The 17,995-nt window shown below is 52.5% G+C and overlaps 3 protein-coding genes across 14 annotated transcripts in view; 1 reads left to right on the forward strand and 2 right to left on the reverse strand.

Annotated features, from left to right (window-relative positions):
* Positions 1-332: 332 nt before the first annotated feature.
* Positions 333-12,100, forward strand: LOC128850892 (E3 ubiquitin-protein ligase Topors-like). 12 transcript variants are annotated; one of them, XM_054055921.1, is made up of 10 exons: positions 333-379; positions 1,297-1,440; positions 2,440-2,504; positions 3,088-3,186; positions 3,519-3,607; positions 4,539-4,669; positions 4,805-4,857; positions 5,356-5,466; positions 10,900-11,239; positions 11,589-12,100. In XM_054055921.1, the coding sequence occupies exons 7-10, from the start codon at positions 4,850-4,852 to the stop codon at positions 11,853-11,855; spliced, it is 726 nt and encodes a 241-aa protein (XP_053911896.1). In that variant the 5' UTR covers positions 333-379; positions 1,297-1,440; positions 2,440-2,504; positions 3,088-3,186; positions 3,519-3,607; positions 4,539-4,669; positions 4,805-4,849; the 3' UTR covers positions 11,856-12,100. The 12 variants fall into 12 exon arrangements, 8 of the variants coding, with proteins under 8 accessions (XP_053911896.1, XP_053911897.1, XP_053911898.1 ...); XR_008448112.1 differs by lacking the exons at positions 10,900-11,239; positions 11,589-12,100 and adding exons at positions 764-914; positions 7,049-7,179 and having other exon boundaries at positions 335-379; positions 1,174-1,440; XM_054055922.1 differs by having other exon boundaries at positions 353-400.
* A 1,676-nt stretch (positions 12,101-13,776) lies between these two features.
* On the reverse strand, positions 13,777-15,653 carry LOC128850879 (olfactory receptor 14A16-like). Its single transcript, XM_054055896.1, has 2 exons — positions 14,746-15,653; positions 13,777-13,834 (listed from the first exon to the last, which is right to left on the reverse strand). Exons 1-2 carry the CDS (start codon positions 15,651-15,653, stop codon positions 13,777-13,779), a joined length of 966 nt encoding a protein of 321 aa, XP_053911871.1.
* A 1,667-nt stretch (positions 15,654-17,320) lies between these two features.
* LOC128850880 (uridine phosphorylase 1-like) overlaps positions 17,321-17,995 on the reverse strand; it is a 5,508-nt gene continuing 4,833 nt past the window's right edge. Inside the window, 1 exon segment of the mRNA XM_054055897.1 lies at positions 17,321-17,389. Within this exon segment, the coding sequence (XP_053911872.1) occupies positions 17,321-17,389 (69 nt within the window).

Genomic DNA, 17,995 nt, shown 5'->3' on the forward strand with positions numbered 1-17,995 from the left:
CGGGAAAAAGACTGATGGGGTCCTTTTCTAAGCAATTAGGTAACGTGAGTCAGGGGTGGCCAGGGCCTTGCGGGCAGTGGCGGCACAAGTGCTCCTGATTGAAGGAGCTCCAAACAGCTGCTGTAGGAAATGCAGCTGCCTTTCTAGGGGTAAAGGGAACAGCGGAATCATGGAATCATGACAGCCTTTAGAAGGTAAATCTATGGATGGACTCTAAATACGCTTCGGGGCCATCCATGCCCGTAGGGCAGTAATCAAAGAAAGAGGACTGTTAACTGCACAAGGATCCCTCATCAAGCACCAAGAAGAAATTCTGCAGTTGCGGGAAGACGTCCGGAAACGGAGAGAAGTGGCCCTAATGCATTGCAAGGCTCCTCAGGTGGGAAACTCCCCGATGAAGGTACGTAATGGGCTGTCCGAGCGAGCAGCTCAAGGGCAGCAGGAAAAGGTATCTTGGTATTAATCCCTTCCATAGAGAGAGATCTGAATATCCATTGTGGGGAGCTACGAATCTGTTTGACCGATAATCCTGTCCCTCTCAAGCGCTCTCCCCTGGGAGTCACTCACAGAGGAAATGCCCCTGGTGATCCCTGACAGAGAGATTTCTCTGAACTGCCCCGATGGGGCGGATCCCGGGACCTGTTGGGACCAGGAGACACATTGTCAGGCTGTCCAGAGGCATTGCCCTGCAGCAGGCCTAAAGCAAGAGAGGTGACTAAAACCTCCTTGAAGGGAATTATACCAGGGTTTGGAATTCCCATAGGTCTGTTGTCAGCTAGAGCTCCTCACTTTATAGCAGAGATTGTACAAGAGTTGAGCCAAGTCCTAGGAAGAAAATGGGCCCTGCCCACCCCCTGGAGCCCCCACTAGTGGGAAAGCGGAAAGGATGAATCAAACTCTGCAGAGACCAAAGGGTAAGATTTGTCAGGAGCCTTCTTTGCGGTGGTCCCAAGCTCTTGCACTGGCTTTGCTAAGAACAAGGCTACAGCCAAGAGCTGAGACTTAAGACCAGTCTGTATGAATTAATGTTTGAGAGGCCTTATCAAATGACCATTTTTCCTCAAGACAGATTGTTAAAAGGAGAAACAGAGCTAAAATCTTCTCTGCTGTCACTGGGTAAATGAGTGAGTGACCTGGGGTGGTGTGTAACATGTTCTGAGCCTCTCGCTTTAGATTCTCCAGGACACCCTTTCCAGCCCGGAGAGTACGTCCACATCAAGACGTGGGAGAGCGGAACTTGCAGAAAGCTGGAAGCAACCCTTTCAGGTGCTGATAACAACTCGCACCGCCCTTCAGGTAGAAGAAATCGACAGGTGGATACATTAGATGGACGTGGAGTCAGCACCGAGTTGGGAGTGGAGAACTGTCCTTGAGGCCAGGAATCCTCTCCAGAGGAAACTGCAGAGAAGCACCAGGGACTGACATTTAAAAACCAAGGAGGTGGGTTTTCGCCTGTGTCTGCGTTTGGTGTATGGATGTATGTGACTTTCAGGGGTTGTTGCCGCAATGGGGTAGAGGCCAGAACGTAAGGGCACTTTTAGCCAGAGAGGTGGTAGCAAGTCCTCCTTCTGCATGGGGTCAGGAAATTGGGTAGGAGAAATGTACAGTTCTTGTATGACAGGAGTTCCCACTGCCCTCAGCTCACTTACATGCTCGACTCTTCTGAAGGAAGAGTCCATTCTGGTTGTGGGGCTCCTAGAATGTGCTCTGAAAGGCTTCACCCTGCCGAGGGGAACCTCCTCCCTTTCTTACCAGTCTGTCCGTCCCAGAACTGCTTCATTGCATTTCTCCCAGTCCAGAGGAGAAGAGAACCAGTTCTCCTCCACAGCTGTAGAGTGGGGAGGCTTCTCCTGTACTCGGCATTGGTGAGGCCGCACCTTGAATGCTTTGTTCAGTGTTGGGCCCCTCACTAGAAGAAGGACATTGAGGCACTGGAGTATGTCCAGAGAAGGGCAACAAAATTCTTAAGGGGCTGTAGACCAGGTCTTACAAGCGGCGGCTGAGATTGGCTGAGGTTTGCCTGTGATTTAGGAATGCAAGAAGTGGAACCTTTCCGAAACCTAAAGCTTCCTTGAGCCCAGGGCAAATGATGTTACTTGAAGGGATGTAGGAAGCTTCATTGTAGAGACTGAAAATCCTTGTGCTTCTGTTGTGGTTTACCTTAAAGAGTGAAAAATTATCTCGTGGGATTTACACTCATTTCTCCCAGAGAGGGAGCAGTGGCTGTGGCAGAGATGCTCTGTGCTGGCCAGAGAAGGAGCTTCTTGAAGGAATCAGTTGGTGGCTGTGATCAGCCAGTGATGGGTTGTTTAACTGATGAATGAATATTTGAACAGCTCTCTTTTTCTGCTCAACACTCCCTGAGCAGTAATTTTCTGTTGGGTCTTCCCAGACCGAGTGCTGTAATTGCCCTTCAAGTGTGTGGTCTTCTCCCTCCAGAGATCAAAGAAACTCCTGTGCCCTCTCTGGTTTGAGAAGACCTGGGAAACCTCTTTGGATCTGAGGTAAGACTGAGAAATCTCTTGGGATCAGAGGTATCTGTAGACGGCATGTGCTGTTCTGGGTTGACCCAGTCTGAATGCAGATCTGCTTCAAAGCTTGTCCTGAAGGAAGCAGCTACGGTTGAGTGTGAGGGAAAGTTTAGCACGGGGTCCTGCACACACTCAAAGTGCAGCCAGAACTATGAGGAGTTCTGGCTGGAAAGTGGCTAAAAATCCCAGCGCTTCTTGGGAGGGCAGGTCTGAGTCAGAAGCAGAGCTTCACTGGGGGTAGGGGATTGAACCCCACTGGTAAAACCGGTCCCCCACCAGTTCCCCCTGGTGAGTGACAGCTTTTGCTTCATCCCTTGGGGTGTCTGTGGCTGGGTTGCTGGTGGTTGCCTGGCCCAGGAGATGAGGCTGATCTTCTGGTTTAATTCCTTCTGCATCTGGGTGGCTCTGACACTGCCTGTGACCATTGGATGTGGTTCATAGATGGTTGGCCTGGCATTGGCCTAATTGTGTAGGACACAGGCTGAATTCAGATGATGAGGAAACGGACTTAGATTTGTTGTCTTCAACAATTTGTTTGTGTCAATTCTGACCTCAGCTGCCAAGAAAAGTGACGGGATGAGAAGCACCGGTGATGGATGCCTGCAAAGCAGTGGGACTGGTGAGGGAGGAGATTCCAGCCCTCTGCTCCGCTCTGGTGAGACCCGACCTGGAGCCCTGTGTTCAGCTCTGGAATCCCCAACATACGAATGACACAGACCTGTTAGAGCGAGTCCAGGCGAGGGCTATGAAAAATCATAGCGAATTCACATCCAGACTGGAGTGGTGCTTATGGCTTCCTGGAGGTCCATGGTGCATCATTCCTTTACACAGATGCCTCAAGCTTCCTTGAGCACCGGGCAAGTGATGTTGCTTCAAGGGATGTAGGAAGCTTCTGTGTAGGGACTGAAAATCCTTGTGCTTCTGTCGTGGTTTACCTTAGCGAGTGGAAAATTAACTCCTGGGATTTACACCCGTTTCTCCCCACAGAGGGAGCAGTGGCTGTGGCAGAGATGTTCTGTGCGTCCATAGCAGTGGGATCGGCGAGGGAGGAGATTCCGGCCCTCTGCTCTGTTCTGGTGAGACCCCGACCTGTTAGAGCGAGTCCTGACCAGGGCTACAGAGGTGATCCAAGGGCTGGAGCAGCTCTGCTGTGAGGACAGGCTGAGAGAGTTGGGGTTCAGCCTGCAGGAGAGAAGGTTCAGAGAAGACCTTAGAGCGACCTTCCAGTACCTGAAGGGGCTACAGGAAAGCTGGGGAGGCGGTGTAAACAGAGGCTTGTAGTGATAGGACGAGGGGCAACGGGTATAAGCTGGAGAGGGGCAGATTTAGACAAGACATAAGGAGAATTTCTTCATGATGTGGGTAGTGAGGCTCTGGAATGAGTTGCCCAGGGAAGCTGTGGCTGCCCCATCCTGGAGGTGTTCCAGACCAGGTTGGATGGGCCTTGGGCAGCCTGATCTAGTGGGAGGTGTCCCTGCCCATGGCAGCGGGGTTGTAAGTGGGTGATCTTTAAGATCCCTTCCATCACAAACTATTCTATGATCGTGTGGGTCTGAAGTTCTCCAGCACAGAGGTCATGTGGTGGAAGAGCTGATCTGCTTGCTAAGCCGGAGGGACCATCTCTAGGAAGGAAAATGTAAGGCAGTGTCTGGCATCCTCACCAAATGAGAGACAGCAGGACTAGGAGCTTCCATAGCGTGAGGGTATCTGCAACTGAGGTGGCTTATTTTGCTTCTATCTGCCTGAATTGGGCAGGACTCATTCTTAATGCAAATGCAGAAGGTTCTGTATGGATGTATCCTGCTATATCCCATAGAATGTGAAGTTTATGGATTCTCTAACTGCAGTAACTCCTGCTGCCTTTGGATTGTTGTGTTAAAGATGCCCTTTGCCTCGGGAGGGGGCACATTGGAGATGGGAGATGCACTGATGGAAACAGTGTTCCACAGGCAGTGCGTCTCCTCAGAGCCATGCGAAAGCCAACCTCCACTTTCTCTTCTCCTCTAGAGCGGGCAGAGGAGGGGCTACAACGCAGAGAAAACCAGGGCAAGGCAAGCAGCCAGCTAGAGTCCAAGTGGAGAGAAATGCTGAAGCCTGGTTAATAAGGAAGAGGTTCCACTGCTGAAACAGATGAGAAGGTACGTCACAACTATCCTTCTGTTTGGGGCTGGCAGGGGGGTAGAACTGTTTCTTTGAGAAGAATTTGCACACGGCTATAGGGCTCTCTCAGGAGAGGTGGCCGAAACCTGATTCCTGATCCTGGTTTCCTGCAGGAGAAGAAGGGGCTCTAAGACCTGAAGGAAGGGCTCTGTCTGGAGATGGAGGTGTGAATGAAATAAGCTTGAGTTTCTTGTGCTTCTTACTCCATCCTCAGTGTCTTTGATCCACTTTAAATGTGGCTGAACTTGTGCCTCAGGAGGTCATGGGGCAGTCATAAGCTGGGAAAGAGCAGCTGCTAAAATATTTCTCCAATTAGCTTAATGGCTAAGATATCCTGTGGGGGTGAGCTTGAGGTCACGAAATGGAATTGCGGCCTTTCAGAGGCTGCTGAACCCGGATGAACTGGAGTACACCTCCTGCCTCAAGCAAAGCCTCTATTCCAAAAACTCAGCTGATTGTCCTCGCTTCAGTGGCCTCAGAGTGTCAGGAAAAGCTCGAGGAGCTCTGTCTAGTCGTGGTGGGCTCAGGCCAGTCTGGCATAGCTTAGAACTCACCAGGTGTTGGGGGTGTCACGCGTGGTGGTGAGAGCTGCGGGGATGGTTCCTTTAAAGCACAGTTACTCGGTGTGGTTTGCCATAACAACTTGTTCCCTTTGTTCTTGCAGCAGAGAGAAGTTGATGGGAGTACCCATCAAGAGCCCCTGCAGGATCCTCACCTGCAGGACAGCGAGAGGGAAAAGCAATGTGTCGGTGCCCTCCATGCCAACAGTATTCAGGTATGTGTCTTTTTTGTGACTTCTCTTTGCACACCACAGTCGATTGAGCTGACAGCCCTGGCTGGAGCGTTCTCCACTTCAACTTAGAATGTGATGGCATCACAGTTAGTGAACACCGGATCAAACAAGGCTATTAGGATGAAATGTATTTCCCAGCTGAACCTGTGCGAAGGGAAGCGTTGCTTTTCATGTGAGAAACAAAATTGTCCTGGTTAATGAATGAAGCATGCGTAGAGCAACCGTGCGTGCAGGCTAGCGGTTAGCTGCAAGCTTTCTTGTCTTTAACACGCTTCTGCAAGGAGGACTGTCTTTAGGGCAAGCTGAAGAGTAGAGAGGGAAAGATGCAGCCCTGTCAGGGGAGAGGCGTGGAGCTGCAGAAGAAGGAGTTTCTGAAAGCAGCCGTTGCTGCGGCAGGCAGTCTCCAGCTGAATTGCAAGGTGAAGCTGTGCTGGGCTCAGCTGGAGAGGGCTGCGTAGAGCTGTACCGATTGCCTGTAAAACACAAACACTCTGGACCTTTTAATAAGTATTGGGATTAGGTGGCTTTTAATGTAGATCAACTGCCTGGAAAGAAACAGGTTTGGGTTTGTCCTGTTTTGGAAGGTTATAGACAAGTTCTCTAAAAACTGTTCAAGTTCTTAGAAACCAAATGCCTCCCCTCGCAGCCAAATCCTCGCCCCACCCGACGAGGCCTCCAGACCTTCCATGTTCTGTTTCATTAGGACAGCCCTTGAAGAGAACTGGGTATTGAGTAACCAAGCTGGGTAACTAAAGCTTCTGGACAGAGAGTTGAACTAAACCAGCTGTGGAAAGCCTGTCTGGGAATGAGTAGAAGGAAGAGGACTTTCCAGCAGCACTTAGAAAGCGTCCTCCAGTGAGAGGCAGAGTATTGCCAGCAGCCAGCTGCCTGGTTCTTGCCATCACCTTCTTTCTGCTTTGGCAACACAGGTGCTGCTGGCAACCGGCAAAGAGGGTTCCTGTAGGAGAGGCAAGCGCTGTGCGAGCATAGCTGTTGCCTCGCTGCCTCTGTGCATTGCCACAAGACTCTCCAGGTCCCTTTTGGAAAGGGCCTTTTTCTGTCAGATCTTCCACTCATTACGCTTCATGCTTTCACCTTCCCCTTCCTGCGGTTTCCCAATCCAGCCAGTTTGTGCACGTTCAGACAATGAAGGCGTATGTCTAATGTTAAGTGTTATCCCCTTTTGGATAAGGGGAAGGGACCGATCCTGTGGATCACCGGGGACACAAAGTCCTGTAAGCACTCTCAGTAGTTGGACACATTAGGTGGATTACCCCATGTGTACCCCAGCGCCGTTTATTAAAGGAATACCTGCTTAATAATCAAATTGGCACTGAATATTGACTTTGGCTTTTCACGGCATCAAAGTCAAGCCTCCTGGTGCCACCACGGGGACTGCCTCGGCCCAGTGTGGCTGGCAGAAGTGAACACGGACCGAGTGCTCTGCTGGGCTGGAGAACAAGACTTCCAGCTGGCAGCAGAACTAACTAGACGGATTCAGCCAGTGACTTGCTGCAACGGACAGTCAGGATGCAGGCTGATGAGAAAACATTTTCTTTTTCAGATTTGGAAGTACCTCAGCTTCTTTTTGTGACCAATCTCAGCAGCGTCGCCCTTTCTGGTTGACACCTTCCAATTATTTCTCTTTTTGATTATATACCTCTAACAATAAATATGAAAAGAAATTGTATTCTCTCAGGACTTTGATGAGACTCAGTGCACTCTCAGTGATGAGATTTGGGGGAGGCTATAGGGAGCTGGGACTGGGGTTTGGGGTTCCTTCAGGGCTTGGCAATGGGTATTAGGGGGCTGGGGTGGAGTTTTGGGGTGCTCAGGGCCTTAGGGAGGCCATTGTGAAGGGGTATGGTGAGGTTCTGGGGTCCCCAGAAGTTTTAGGGGAGCTGGTGTTGGATTTTGTGGTCCCCTAAGGCTTTGGGGGAGATTTGGGGTCACTATGGGGGGATAGGGCTGAGTTTTGGGGTTCCTCTAGGCCCAGGAGGCATTCGGGGGGCCAGGGTGGGTTTTCTTTAGCTGCCATGGAGGTTTGCTTCATTTTTGGGGGCTACAGAGGAACCAAGAGGTTCTCCTCCCTTGCAGGATCATAAGACTCATTTGTAGCCCCGCACCCATCCCTTTAGTGCCAAAGGCTCATGTTTTGGGCTGAAATCCTCAATTCTAGGCTTCCAACCTGGTTTTTAGGACCCATAGACTTTTTAAGACATGCAGAGTCTTTTTGAGGGTCTAAACCCTTATTTTTTTGTGTCTAAACACTCATTTGTGCCTGAAAGCCTCATTTTTAAGGCACAAAGTCTGATTTTGAATTTCCAGTGCTTCAATTTTAGAGGCCAAACCCTTATTTTTAGGTTCCAAATGCTCATTTTTATCTTCCAAATCCTCTTTCAGGGAACAAAGCCTCATTTTTCAAATTATGCACCATTTTGATGGCCCAAATCGTCATTCAGCGCCTCTTAGGGTGTTTTAAGACCCGCAGAGTCTTTTTGAGGGTCTAAACCCTTATTTTTTTGTGTCTAAACACTCATTTGTGCCTGAAAGCCTCATTTTTAAGGCACAAAGTCTGATTTTGAATTTCCAGTGCTTCAATTTTAGAGGCCAAACCCTTATTTTTAGGTTCCAAATGCTCATTTTTATCTTCCAAATCCTCTTTCAGGGAACAAAGCCTCATTTTTCAAATTATGCACCATTTTGATGGCCCAAATCGTCATTCAGCGCCTCTTAGGGTGTTGCTGCCCCTGGTGGGGGGGTTTGGACTAGAGGGATGTTTGAGGCTCCTTCCCACCCAAACCATGGTTCTGGCCGTGACGTCTGTGATGTCATCGTCTGTGATGCTGCCCTGTGTCCTCGGAGACCTCTCTGCTGTCCAGGACAAGCACCCTCTGGACTCACTCTCCAGGAGGATCTGGAGGAGGCAGGTGGTCTCTCCGCTGGGAGCTGCCTGCGCCTTGCTCTGTGTGTGAGAAACAAAGCAGCTGCGGTTCAGCCGTCGCAGTGCCTGGTGCCGGTTCTGCCGGAGAGGAAACTCTGCCCTACGTCCAGGGTAGGTCGGGTGTGTCCGTGCCTGCTTCTGCGCAGTCATTGCTCGGGGTTTAATCTCCATTGCAGGGCTCCAGTTCTTGAGGGCTCTGTCAGCTCTTGTTCTGGTGCCTCCCTGTGCTCCTGCTGCCCCCAAACTCCTGGGACCATTTACGTGCTCTCCAAGCCACAAACGCACAGCGGTGCAGGATTGAGTTTTATTCCAGTTTGCACACAGTGGGTGCTCGCCGAGGAATCTGGCCAGGCTGGAACACAGGGCTCTTGATTCAAAGTCTTCCCTTTTCTTTTCGTTTACCACACACAAGAGAAGTTTAATTACTTTCTACAAGCCATTAGCAAATGCTGACCCAGCTCAGAGAGCTCCCAGCAACAGCAGCTGGTTCATAGTTTCAGTGGTGCTTTTACACTTGATTCTCTTCTGTCAATTCCCTCGTTGAGACTCATCCATGGATCGATCTTCCTTATTGTTGGACAAGTCTCAGTTCCATCCCCTGGCTGTAATTCTTATTGCCGTGCAACTGATAGTCGAGAGGGAGAAACAGAATCATAGAATCATAAAACGGATTTAAGTTGGGAGGGACCTTAAAGATCATCTAAATCCACCCCCTGTGATGGGCAGGCACACGTCCCACTGACTCAGGCTGCCCAAGGCCCCGTCCAACGGGGCCCTGAACACCGGGCTCCAGTTCTTGAGGGTTCTGCCGTCATCTGCTCTGGTGCCTCCAGGAGCTGGAGCCTGTGCTCCTGGTTATTTTCCACGTGGGGGATGTTCCGAGCCCCGCTGGTCCCGTTTTGGTTTGACTGTGCCAGCCTTGCCCCGTGCTCCTTCATCCCGATCCGATGTATTTCCCAAGTGCTGTATCGCTGACTCCAGGCTGTGCAGGGAGCCATCCTGGCCTGGCTGCTGGAGCTCCCTTCCAATTTAGGTGCCTGCTTGTTTGCTTTGTCATCTTTCAACATGGTCCTTAATTCCAATCTGGATTTCCACTGTTTTTTGGTTTGGCAGCATAACCTCTCCAGTCGGGAGGTGGAGGAGGCAGGGACCAGCAGCACGGCGAGGTTTTTTCCCTGCAGAGTACGGGGGCTCAGACACTTGGGAGTTGTTCCGGTCTCTCTTCTGGTGGAGCCTTGAAGCAGCCGGTCCCCAGAATGGACCTTCCTGGGTGTAGGGAGCCCTGAACACGTGGAGTTAGTGCTTGCCAGGCTCTTGTCTTGCGTGCTGAGTGGGAATTCTCTGGCTTCCCTGGGAACCTCGTGCTGCACTTAGCAGGATGTGTCCACTGAGGGTTGTTTGTCCTGGCCGGAGAAACAGGGAGGCTTCAAGCTGTGCTGGAACCTGATGGGAACCAGGAGATGAAGCTGACTTCCCTTGGTGTTTGGTTTGTTTGTTTCTTTTGAAGGGACCCACGTGTTCACGTTCCTTCTTGTCCTCATCATCCTGGTCTTTGCCAGGATTCTTCCATCAATGCAGACAGGACACAGACTGGGAGAGCTGAGCAGCTCCTGCTCTCTCCTTGGTGTCCTCATCCCATCGTACTGTGGGGACACGTGAGCAAGCTGGGCAAGTCTCCAGTCCCAGCTGCAGCTCTCCAGCCGTGCCTTGATCTCAGGTGGGACCCTTAGACCGGATTCCGGCCATGCCAGAAGGCAGAGGCAGTGCCTGGTGGCGCAGGACGAGCACCTACAGGGTGTGAGCTCTGCCCTGGCTCAGCTCTGGGTTTGCTGTGGGGCTGCACGGGGCCCTGCGTGCTGGGAATGGCCCTGGAGCATCCAGCGCTCCACACTGGCTCTGGATTGTCCCAGCTGACCGTCTCTGGTTCAGAAGTGTTCTATGTGCTGGTCTTGAGGACAGCCCTGTCCATCCTTGGGTGTCCTGCTGCTGCCGTCCTGCGCCACAGGATGGTGCGGGAGAACTGTTTGTGCAGTTGGTGCAGCTGAACAGGGCAGTGGAGAAGAATGGGGCTCTGCTCCATCAGAAACTGCTGGGAGGGGAGAGACGGGAGTTCTCTGTTTGTGGTCAGTTTGTGGTGCGGCTGTGAGACAGCTCGTAGGGTGGTCCTGCAGGAATTCTGACCACGTGAGCGGGCAGCAGGGAGCACTGTCATAAAGGAGGTGAAACGGTTTTAAGCATCAAAGTGAGGGGAGAGCGATGAGTGTCCTGGTGAGCAGTGTGCAGGGATCTCTGGTCTCAGGTGAGGCTCCTGCTGTGAGCTCTGCTGGGAGAGCGGAGGTGGGAATTTCCAGAGCGTCTGGAAAACCAACCTGTTCATTCTCACAGAAATACCTGAAGGCATTTATGGAACCTCAGCCTTCCCATTAACTTCTCTGTGACCATTTGACCATGGTTTCTGTTTCTCCTTCTAGGGATCAGCTGAGGCTCTGCAAAATGCCTTTATCCTTGCGCCACGTTATGGGCTGTGCAGTACCTGCAGCGGTGGGACTTCTTGGCTGCTGGTGGATCTACTCCCGCATAAAGAGGCGTAGAGTCTGTCCTGACCAAAGAGCAACAGGCCCCAGGACAGAGCAGCAGGAGGAAGTTGCAGGGGAGGAATCATCACCTGAACCAGCAGCAGGGGTTCCTCGAAGGCTGCCTCGTCTGTTGGAAGAGGAAAGGCCAGAGAATGAAAACGCTGGAGGATTTTCCGCGCCCTGCCAGCCTCAGGCAGCCGTGGCACCCAGGGGCTTGCAGCTCGCAGCAGCAGAGGTGAGCTGGGAGGGGACACCTCACCCTGGGGAGCTGGGAGGGTTTCCTTCTGGAAGGACCTGGCCGTTCCCTCCTGCCCTCCCTGGGCCACCCGATGCTTGTGGCCTCTCTTCCTTTTCTTGTGCATCACCCGCTGCTGCAGCGCCAACTCCCACAGCCGCCGCAGCATGGGGACAGCGTGGCCACGGAGCTGGATGACCGCTGTCCCCTCTGCCCGGGCAGCTGGGAGGTGGCAGCTCCGGGATGCCGTGCCTCCAACAGTTCTGCTCCCTGTGCATCCTGCGCTGGGCTGGATGCCCGAGTGCCTCTGCCAGACACGCTCCAGCACTTTGCACGTCTCTCTTGGCAGGACCCAGCGTCGGGCACCGAGGGAGCCAGCGCGGAGAGAAGCTCTGCTGCGAGGGATGGCGGCAGGAGCCAGCGGCCCCAGGCAGGGCCGGTGGAGGCAGCAGAAGGCTCCCAGTGCCCCATCTGCCTGCAAGGTGTTACAAATGCCTCCTACGTGGCCTACTGCCTGCACAGCTTCTGCTTTGGGTGCATCCAGCGTTGGGCCACGATGAGCAAGACCTGCCCCATCTGCCGGCAGCCGTTGGAGCGCCTGCTGATCTCAGTGTGAGCAGATGACGAGTATGAGGAGCTCGTCCTTAGCCCTCCCAATCACGTGTGCAGGTGGACGGCCATGGGAAGGCCCTGCAGCCGCTTCCCACAGCAGCTCTACTACCTGCGCAGGGGGACCACCAGCAGAAGCCAGAGCCCAGTTGGCCATCACGCTGCTACGGACACACTCAATGAGTGTGTCTCAGAGCTGCTGCAGTCCCTCCGCTTCTACCTCCATCGCCTGCAGTGAACCCCCGGCTGCTTTCCAGGCCCTGTGGATATGGGAACAGTTCCCACTGTGTGTTTTCTGCTGGACTGTGTTAAAAATAAAATGTGTTTTGTAGCATCTGATCAGGCACAGCGTGAGTTGTGTGGTGGGGTGGGGGTTTGTATTTATTTGAGGAACTGAATTACTTTGGACATGGTGTGTGTGATTGTGGAATCATGGAATGATTTGGGCTGGAAGGGACCTCATGGCCATTCAGTTCCACCTCCCTGCCGTGGGCAGGGACACATTGCACTGGATCAGGTTGCTCCAAGCCCCATCCAACCTGACCTAGAACACCTCCAGGGAAGGGGCAGCCACCACTTCTCTGGGCAACCTGAGCGAGTGCCTCCCCACCCTCACAGGGATACATTTCTTTCTTGAGGTCTCATCTCAATGTCCCCTCTTTCAGCTGAAAGAGGATGTCCTGAGTGATAAGGGACCTTCTTCTGATATCAAACTTAAACCTCCCCTGGCACATCTTCCTGACATTCCCTTGGGTGGACAACATATCATGTGGCCCAGTGTGTCTCAAGAACCCATCACCCAGTAGGAAGGGACAGGCCATGAAGGGGGCTGTGAGGTCACTTCTGCTTCTGGGGGGAACAGGCCAACAGCAGGAACATGGCTGGGAAAGAGACTGTGAGGTCACCGATTTCTGAAGCAGCTGATAGCTCAGCCCTTGACCCCTGGCTGGGATTTGTGCTTTGAAGCTCACATCTGGCAGTGCCTCTGACAGGACAGCAGAAGGCACCTGGTTGGCTCATTGGCTATGAGATCCCATAGAAAAGTCGGGTCATAAACTGCTGGGGTCAAAGAAGACGTGGGTCATAAAAGAACTGGGGCGTAGAAGAGTTGTTGCATAGCAGTTTCATAGAAAGATCGAAGGAGAGTCAGATCCCAGGAGGGTCGGGGCCATAGAAAAATCATAGAAGATTTGGGTCAGAGAAAGGTTGTAGAAGAGTCAGATAATGGAAGAGTTGGGTCTTAGAAGGGTCATAGATGAGTCAGGTGATACGAGGTTTTGGATTATAGAAGGGTCAGAGAACAGTCACGTCATGGAAGGTTCAGGTCACAGAAGGGGGTGGTCACTGAATGGTCACAGAAGTGTCAGGTGGCAGAAGAGTCATAGAAGTGTGGGGTCATAGAATATTTAGGATCTGGGTCATTAAAGTGTAATGGAAGAGTTGGGTCATGGAAGGGTCGGGTCAGAGGTGTATAGAGGTCATAGAAGTGTCATAGAAGAGTTGGGTCATTGAAGGCTCATGTGACAGAGGGACTGAAGAAGACTCAGGGTATAGAATTGTTATAGAAGAGTTGGCTGATAGAAGGTGTCGTGTCATAGAAGAGTAATAGAAAAATGAGGTCACTGAAGAGTAGCGTCATAGACAATGTTTCATAGAAGGGTCTTAGAGGTGTAGAGTCGTACAAGGGTCAGGTCATAGAAGGGTGGTAGAATGGTCAGATCATAGAAGTGTTGGGTCAGAGAAGAGCTGGGTCATAGTACTGTTAGGTGATAGAAGTGTCAGGTCACAGAAGGGTCACAGAAGAGTCGGGTCGTAGAAGAACTGAGTCATAGAAGAAAAGGATCATAGAAAAGTTGGGTCAAAGAAAGGTGATAGAAAAGTGGGATTATAGAAGAGCAGGCTCACAGAAGAGTGATAGAAGTGTTGGGTCACACAAGAGTCAGTTCAGAGTAGAGGTATAGAAAAGTCGAATAATTCAAGAGTTGGGTCTTTAAAGAGTCGCATCACAGAGGGGTGACAGGAGAGTCAGGTTATAAAATAGTCATGAAAGAGTTGGGTCATGTGAGAGTCAGGACATAGAGGGGCCCAAACCAAGAAAGCTGGGTCATAAAAGTGGCGTTGTGGGCTGCACAGAGAGGGAACCAGGACTGGCAGCCAGGCCAGCCTGGACATGCTCTCCTGGGGAAAGAGAGGTCCCTGGAGAAGAGCAAGTGCTCTGCAGCGTGTCACAGCAAAACTCTTCAGCTGGACACTGGTGTTTTCATCTCTGAGTCACTTTCTTGGTCACGTTCTTAAGAGAAACTTAAGCAGAAGCCCTAAGCCTTCAGGCCCTGCCCTGAGGAGATCCCTTTGCTCTATGGAAAGGCTGTTGTGGAGGCAGCTCTGTCCCACAAGTGCCCACTGCCTGTCCCTGCCTGCGGGCACAGCACTGCCACGCAGCACCGCTGTGACCAAGCTCAGAGCCCTCAGGCCTTCCAGCAAGGCAAGGGGTGAGGAGGAGAGTGTGGAAGTGGAGAGAGAACAGCTCTGGGAGATCAAGCGCTGGTGCCTGGCAGGGCTGCCGTGCTGGAACTCTTTCCCTCCATCCATGCCCACAGGAACTGTCCCTGCAGCTCCAAAAAGGCCTTGGAGGAAAGATATCAGGAAAGAAAAGTGTTTGAATATCCCTTTATTTTGTTGAAACACACAGAGAACAGAGCTCCTCATTTACACAGCTAATCAGTAAGAAAAGAAAAGAGAAGACAGTGAATTAAAACCAGAATGACAACACTATCCCAATTAAAACCAGCAACACCACAAAACAAATACAGAAGCCTGTCTGGGCCTGCCATGAGTTGCAGGATAACTGCTATGCAGAAGGTGATGAGCAGTTCATTGCTTCAGAGAACCACCCAGATATCAGTTTCCACACTGCATCCTTGAGCTGCTGGTTCCTCAAGCTGTAGATGAGGGGGTTCAGTGCTGGAGGCACCACTGAGTACAGAACTGACACCACGAGGTCCAGGGATGGAGAGGAGATAGAGGAAGGCTTCAGGTAGGCAAATGCTCCAGTGCTGACAAAGAGGGAGACCACGGCCAGGTGAGGGAGGCACGTGGAAAAGGCTTTGTGCCGTCCCTGCTCAGAGGGGATCCTCAGCACAGCCCTGAAGATCTGCACGTAGGACACCACAATGAAAACAAAACAGCCAAACAATAAACAGGCACTAACATCAAGAAGCCCAACCTCCCTGAGGAAGGAGTGTGAGCAGGAGAGCTTGAGGATCTGAGGGATTTCACAGAAGAACTGTTCCACAGCATTGCCCTGGCAGAGGGGCAGGGAAAATGTATTGGCCGTGTGCAGCAGAGCATTGAGAAACCCAGCGCCCCAGGCAGCTGCTGCCATGTGGACACAAGCTCTGCTGCCCAGGAGGGTCCCGTAGTGCAGGGGTTTGCAGATGGCAACGTAGCGGTCGTAGGACATGATGGTGAGAAGAGAATACTCTGCTGAAATGAAAAAGACATAGAGAAAGACTTGGGCAACACATCCTGTGTAGGAAATGATACTGATGTGCCAGAGAGAATTGGCCATGGATTTGGGGACAGTGGTGGAGATGGATCCCAGGTCAATAACAGAGAGGTTGAGGAGGAAGAAGTACATGGGGGTGTGGAGGTGGTGGTCACAGGCGATGGTGGTGATGATGAGGCCGTTGCCCAGGAGGGCAGCCAGGTAGATGCCCAGGAAGAGCCAGAAGTGCAAGAGCTGCAGCTCCCGTGTGTCTGCGAATGCCAGGAGGAGGAACTGGGTGATGGAGCTGCTGTTGGACATCTGCTGCCTCTGGGCATAGGCACTGAACACAAAGAAAAGGAGAGTGACAAGTTAAGGGAGATGTCTCTGAGCAAAATCAAAGCTATTTCTCATTCCCCTCTCCTGCTGCTCACACTCTGTCCCTTTTCTCGCAGCCCTTCCTTCAGCTCCGTGCCTGCAGCCCTGCTCGGTGCCGGCTGAATGTGCCGGGAGGAGCAGAGCCTCTGCCCGCTGGCTGCGAGGAGTCAGCCCTGCTCTGCAGCAGGGGCTCATGGGGACAGTGGGGACAGGGGACACTGCTGGGGATCAGCTTTGTCCTGGGGAACTGCTCCTGGTGCAGAAGGGCCTCACAGCATCCGCACTGGGCAGTGCTTTTGGCTGTCAGAACCGCTCAGCATCTCTGCTGCACTCCGGGAGAAGAGAGGGAGTCCTGCAAGGTGAGGTCATTGCCTGTGGCTCAGTGCAGAGGGAGAGGAGCTGCTCTGTCCCTCACTCTTGGTCTCAGCTGCCCTGGGATTGCACCTTTCTAAGATGGAGGGGGATCACACTCCTATGTTCCTCTGAAAAAAACACCAGGCCCAGCTGAGAGCAGAGGGATCTACTTCACACCACTCAATGCTTCACCCTTTCTTAAGGTCTGAGCACCCCACTATCATCCCAGGACACACACGGCTCCTTCCACCCACCCAACAACAGTTTCTCTCTTGCAGCATCTCTGCATTTCTCCATGAGGCTTTCAGGTAACACCAAGATGCTGTGGTAAACATTTGCATAATGGAGGGAAGGTCAGAGCTTGGAAGGAAACCTCAAGGAGAGACAAATGTCCTCAGGATGGCATTTGATTAGAGGAGATTCAGCTCCTTCCCCAGCCCCACTGACTGCATTGCCCACAGCCTCACAGCTCAGAGCAAAGCTGGGACACGGGTTCCCATGGACACAACGGCAGGAAAGGAGCCACCAGGGCAGTGGGGGACTGTACAGCTGCAACTGCCATCCCCAGAGAGCCTGGCAGTGAGAATGAGAGAACAACAGCAAGAACAGAGACAAGGGGAGAAACAGGGAGAAAGAGAGTGAGGGTCTGGCTGCGAGAGGCCAGGGCAGAGGCAGCCGGGCACACAGACAGTGTTCCCCTTCCCCAGCTGTGCTCACCCCCTCCCAGACACCAACCTTGCCGGGCAGTTGCTCTCAGCCCCTGTGCTCTGGAGAGGGCACTGGAGCTGTGGCTGCAGAGGAGGGGGTTCAGCCCTGGAGCCCAGAGCCCTGAGGGCAGAGGCTTTGCTGGGGGCGAGAGGAGGCCAGGGGGCTTGCTCAGAGGAAGGGGCTGCCCTGCAGGGGAGCACACAGAGCTCTCTGAATTCTCCCTCCCACAACATCTCTGTATGAACTCTCTTCTCATTCTGTGATCCAATGCCTTCTGATGGAGATTTTCCTCCTGGGAGGTGTTTCCCTGTCCATGCCTTCTCCCTGTCAGTGCTCACAGACCCCATCTGACCCTCTCTGCTCTCCCCCAGCCCTACACAATCCTGCCTGTTTGCCGGGTAAAGCTGGGCACAGGGTCTTGTTTATAAGCAGAAAAGGACAGCACAGACTGAGCCTGGTGGGTCCAGCAGAGGTGATGCTGGTGGTGTCCGTGGGCAGAGGAGCAGCTGGAGACACTTTAGGAGGCTCCTATCAGACCTACTGACCCCTCAAGGACACAGCTCAGGAGTCTCGCTCATTTGTTCAATCATGACAGCCTTTATTTTTCCACTTTTCCACTGAAATTCCCCAAGGGCAGGAAAGTGAAAAGGGAAACTCAGGAGAGTTCCTTATCTTTAATGTAATCACTGCCCTGATCTTCCTTTAGAATGTCCTCTTAGAAATATCCTGAAGGCATTTGGAGCTGTGAGCAGCCCTGACTCACACAGCACCTCCTGAAAGCAGAAAGACCCTCTCCTGCCAGGAGGTGCTTCTTCCCCCCATACCTTCTCTCTGTCCCTCCATGGGGAACTCCCCGGGCAGGCTGAGCACTGACTCTGTTTTTTTTCTCTGCTGGAGAAACAGCAAGAGCCCTCCTGACAGATCCCACAGGCTGTGGCTGTGTTGGCTTTAGGAGATCCCTCCAGGAACAGCACCTGCATTGTCCTGCACCCAGAGACTCACCTGGAGAAGGGCTGTGAAGATCTTTCTCCAAATGAAGCCTCCTCTTTCCTCCCACCCCACCCTGCCTTTCCCCTCTCTGTGCCTCCCTCCTCTGCCCTCGCTGCCTGCAGGCAGTGCCCTCAGCCCTGCTGGGCTTTGCAGAGGAGCTGCTCCTGCCCAGAGATGGCTCTTTGTAGCGCTGCCCACTTGCCACCAGCTCCCTCCGTGCCAGGAGCCCAGCC

This window comes from Cuculus canorus, unplaced genomic scaffold (genome assembly GCF_017976375.1).
Source record: "Cuculus canorus isolate bCucCan1 unplaced genomic scaffold, bCucCan1.pri subtelo1, whole genome shotgun sequence".
In the NCBI taxonomy this organism is placed as follows: Eukaryota; Metazoa; Chordata; class Aves; order Cuculiformes; family Cuculidae; genus Cuculus; species Cuculus canorus.